We start from the raw sequence: 4,841 nt of genomic DNA on the forward strand, positions 1-4,841 counted from the left end.
CTCGCGTTGACTCAGGCCCTGGATCGTTCCAGGACCACCGGCAGACCTCCGTTCACCGCCAGCGTCGGCTCAGCAACGGGCACCTCCAAGTGGGGTTGGCTGAGTACGAACGCTTCGCCCGGCTCCAAGGCAAGGGCAGACGGTGCAAGGCCGAGTCCACGGCCGACCATCGCTGCCACACAGAGGTAGCCGAGCGGCTGCGCCACGAGCATGCTGCGGCGGCCACGCAAGGTTGTGGCCGCCACGCCTGACGGGCCTTCCTCCACTGCAAAGATGACAACAATGACAACTCCAATGACGGCAAGGATGGTGGCTCAGGCGACTGCATGGACAAAAATGAAGGTCCCTGTGGCCAAGGCGGCCATGCCTAAGAGGTCAAAATTTGACCTAAACTCTAATACCATGTGACGAAACATGCAACTTGTACTATTAGGAGACCAAAGCCAACATATATACACATACATGCAGATATCAAAAGGCTATAGGAGGATGCCAATAAACTAGAATGCAAAAGGCCAAAAGATATCACTAATATAACTCTAACAATCGGTACCTCGTTTATTTTAGTTTAGGTTTAAATTAGTTTGAACTTGTTAATTTTTTTCCATTTGATGGTAAATATATTAAAATTTAACGAATTTCATTTGTTTACCATGAATTTTGTGTGTCTTTGAGATGCTTGAACTGAGTCAAACATTTTTTATGCCTACGGTTGGATGGGCCGTGCTAGGCGCGCTGTCTACGGACATTTGTTGCCGTCCGTTTAGTGACTAGTGTTGGAGTTGCCCTAAAGGCACATGCAAACGGACAAGAACTCAACACCAACTTTTCGAGAACACATGTTTTTTTTAAGAGAGAACATTTTCATCTGTTCACAATTAATTATGGCAATATATAAAACACAATAGGTAAGAAAAACTATATCCATGTCCATGGATCACCTAGCGACGACTCAAGCATAGAAACGAGTGAAAGGTGCGTCGCCAACATCGCCCAACCTCACTAGAGCCGGGCAATCTTATTGTAGTAGACATTAGGAGAGTCATCGTCTAAGACCCCACATGACCAGCACACCAGAACAATGATCATCGCCGATGAAAAGCGCTGTAGATCAATCAAACCTTTAAACACTCAAACGAAGACGAACAAAGGCCGGATCCAAACAGATCCACCAAAGACTAGCATTGACCAACTTCGGTGAGATACCATAGAGACACACCACCACACGTCCTTTGACGACCCTAAACGCATCATTGGGATGGGAATTAAGCATGGGATACATTATTCCTAATGATAGACATCGCCACCACTACATAGCCCCAACCAAGAGGCTGAATTAACAAGAATGAGAGCGAGATCCCTCTCGCCGGCGAGGGGCCAAGGTCCTCGACACCTCCACATGGCCCAAAGGCTATCGGGGACGGGGTGTACCAGCGGTGGCGCCGATGGGAGGAGGACATGGGAGAGCCAACACTATACTGTTTGAAGCAGGACGACATGGGGAGAACCAACACAGGAAATGGATATGATCAGTTGAGCTCTATTATGCAGTGTATTAATTAGTTGAAATGGCGCTTTCAGCTGCTAGAAATGGAGTAAACAACTTTATCTCCACTTATAATAACCTGTAACTATATATGTCAACTAGACGGCCGTTGACATTCTCATATCTCGCTCTCCCTAGCTCGCAGTACAGAGTAGTACGTAGTACGTAGTACACACTACGTGCAAGTACACAAGCACAAGCAGTACTTGAAATTGAAATGGATCGGGACGGAGGTTATTTCATAAGCCTATATATATACCACATATACTCAAGCTAACCATCATAACCAAGGTAGACATGGCGCCGAGGTCAGCAGCTGTAGCGGTCGTCGCGGTGGCGGCGACGCTCCTTGCCCTGTGTGGCTCGACGGAGGCCCACGCGCAGCTCGGGGCGTACAACAAGACGTGCCCGCAGGCGGAGGACATCGTGTTCAAGGAGATGACCGCCGTCCTCGCCAAGTCGCCCGGCCTCGCCGGCTCCCTGCTCAGGCTCTTCTCCGTCGACTGCTTGCTCGGAGTAAGTAAAGCTCGCACAAACCCAGCTGTTGCTATTGATAGCTAGGCAAGTCGAGCTCACAATAGTGACTGGATTCACTGCGCGCAGGGCTGCGAGGGGTCGATTCTTCTCGACTCCACGGCCAACAACACGGCGGAGAAGGACTCGCCGCTCAACAAGGGCCTCCGCGGCTACGACGTCGTCGACTCCATCAAGGCAAAGCTCGAGGCGGCCTGCCCCGGCGTCGTCTCCTGCGCCGACGTGCTCGCCCTCGCCGCGCGCGACTCCGTGCGGATCGTACGTCGTCTCACCCACCTACTTCCTCGAAAATATAAAATAAAACAGCTGCACCCCGGCCCTCTCTATTTAGCCATCCATTCTGCGCATCGCGATTCATGCAAATACATTTCTCTTTTTTTTCTCCCACATAAAACATATTTTGAAGTTCAAACCTTTGCAGCGTAGCAAAATTTTCTATCTAGAATCTAGGATAAATCTTTCAGATTTTTTTGTCAAATATAAATATACAAAATGTTTGACAAAAAATTCTGAAAGATTTATCATAGATTCTAGATGGAAAGCTTTGCCACGCTGCAAAGGTTTGAACTTCAAGACATCTTTTATGTGAGAGAAATAAAAAAGAAAAATTTTCATACGGAAAGTTAGTTGTGTTGCACAAATATTAAAGCAATATTGGACAGTCAGAATACCAGGGCCGGGGTGCAGCTGTTCTAAAAATCCACGTCCCCTACTTCCTTCAGTATCGGTTGCATCACCGACCTTGCATTGCATTGATCTTGATCTTCTCTGTATCTGCTAGAGCAAGGGACCGTACATCCCGATGCCGACGGGGCGGCAGGACGGGAACAGGTCGTCCGCCGCCGACGTCGCCCCCAACACCCCCAAGCCGGGCGCCAACGTCACCGACCTCATCGCCCTCTTCGCCAGGTTCAACCTCACCGCCAAGGATCTCGCCGTGCTCTCCGGCGCGCACACCATCGGCAAGGCTCACTGCTCCGCCTTCTCCCCTCGCCTCTACAACTTCACCACCACCAACAGCAACGCCTCCGACCCCACGCTTGACGCCAACTACACGGGGACGCTCCGCGGCCAGTGCAGGGCCGGCGACCTCGCTACCCTGGTCGACCTCGACCCTGGCAGCGGCACCACGTTCGACCTCGGGTACTACAGGGACGTCGCCGCGAGCAGGGGGCTCCTCTCCACCGACGCCGCGCTGCTCCTCGACGGAGACACCAGGGCCTACGTGATGCGCCAGGCGAATGCCACCGCGCCCGACGAGTTCTTCGCCGATTTCGCCGCGTCCTTCGTCAACATGAGCAAGATCGGCGTGCTGACGCACCACAAGGGCGAGGTAAGGAGGCAGTGCTCTGCCGTCAACCCGCCGTCGGCCTCCTCCTTGGCGCCTGTCACCATGAGTGCGCACGCCGTGCTACTCGCGAGCTGTTTCGTCTCCATCGTTACCATGGCGCTTGTGCTCTAGCTAGCAACTTGTGTAAGTGATTGATTTGGGTTTTTTGTTTTTGTTTTTTATAAGGGGTTATTTGTCTTTGTTTTTGTCTCCATTATTCGCGGTGGTAAGTATATGTCACCAATTCTCATTGTAAGCACATATATTGCTCTCTGATGACCATCGCTGCATGCTACGGCGCTTGTGCTTAGTATATATTCTCTCATGTCCTTTTTACTCGGGTATAAGATTTATGTCAAGTCAAACTTTGCAAGGTTTAACAAAATTTATATTAGAAAAAGAAAAATACACTGGAGGTCCTAAAAGTTTTTGGACAGTATCACTTTAGTCCTACTTCTTTCAAAATGCACGTATAGATCCTAATTCTATAGTAAGTGGTTCACGCGAGGTCCTTTTTTGCACGATCTTTCACTGACCTTCTTGCGTGACGCGTTGACCCATGCCACGTCAACTTAGCGGACGTTGTGGTTGCTCTTTTTTTACGAGAAAGCCCCTTGTAAGCCCCCTCTTGACATTTCCCAACCCCTATCGAATCTCTCTCTCTCTCTCTCTTTGCCCACACCGTCGCCATGGCTGGGGCAGCAAGTGTTGGGAATCGTAGCATAATTTTAAAAATTTCCTACGCTCACCAAGATGCATCTATGGAGTATACTAGCAACAAGGGGAAAGGAGTGCATCTACATACCCTTGTAGATCGCAAGCGGAAGCGTTCCAATGAACGTGGATGACGGAGTCGTACTCGCCGTGATCCAAATCACCGATGACCGAGTGCCGAACGGACAGCACCTCCGCGTTCAACACACGTACGGTGCAGCGATGTCTCCTCCTCCTTGATCCAGCAAGGGGGAAGGAGAGGTTGATGGAGACCAGCAGCACGACGGCGTGGTGGTGGATGTAGCGGGATGCCGGCAGGGCTTCGCCGAGCTTCTACGAGAGAGAGAGGTGTAGCAGGGGAGGAGGGAGGCGCCCAAGGCTGAGATATTGCTGCCCTCCCTCCCCCCTTTATATAGGCCCCCTGGGAGGGGGGGCGCCGGCCAAAACCCATCTAGGGTGGGGGCGGCGGCCAAGGGGGGTGCCTTGCCCCCCAAGGCAAGTGGTAAGCCCCCCACCCTAGGGTTTGCAACCCTAGGCGCATGGGGGGGCGCCCAGCCCACTAGGGGCTGGTTCCCTTCCCACTTCAGCCCACGGGGCCCTCCGGGATAGGTGGCCCCACCCGGTGGACCCCCGGGACCCTTCCGGTGGTCCCGGTACAATACCGGTAACCCCCGAAACTTTCCCGGTGGCCGAAACTTGACTTCATATATATAATTC

At 51.7% G+C, this 4,841-nt stretch overlaps 1 protein-coding gene across 1 annotated transcript; it reads left to right on the forward strand.

Annotated features, from left to right (window-relative positions):
* Positions 1–1,797: 1,797 nt before the first annotated feature.
* Positions 1,798–3,671, forward strand: LOC109742106 (peroxidase 1). Its single transcript, XM_020301181.4, has 3 exons — positions 1,798–2,062; positions 2,150–2,338; positions 2,862–3,671. Exons 1-3 carry the CDS (start codon positions 1,844–1,846, stop codon positions 3,540–3,542), a joined length of 1,089 nt encoding a protein of 362 aa, XP_020156770.1. The 5' UTR covers positions 1,798–1,843; the 3' UTR covers positions 3,543–3,671.
* Positions 3,672–4,841: the final 1,170 nt, after the last annotated feature.

This window comes from Aegilops tauschii, chromosome 2, assembly GCF_002575655.3.
Source record: "Aegilops tauschii subsp. strangulata cultivar AL8/78 chromosome 2, Aet v6.0, whole genome shotgun sequence".
Taxonomy (NCBI): domain Eukaryota; kingdom Viridiplantae; phylum Streptophyta; class Magnoliopsida; order Poales; family Poaceae; genus Aegilops; species Aegilops tauschii.

Coding starts and splice junctions, on each gene's coding strand:
- LOC109742106 (XM_020301181.4), top strand. CDS start 1,844: ATGGCGCCGAGGTCAGCAGCTGTAGCGGTCGTCGCGGTGGCGGCGACG. Junction 2,063..2,149: donor CCGTCGACTGCTTGCTCGGA/GTAAGTAAAGCT, acceptor CACTGCGCGCAG/GGCTGCGAGGGGTCGATTCT. Junction 2,339..2,861: donor CGCGCGACTCCGTGCGGATC/GTACGTCGTCTC, acceptor TGTATCTGCTAG/AGCAAGGGACCGTACATCCC.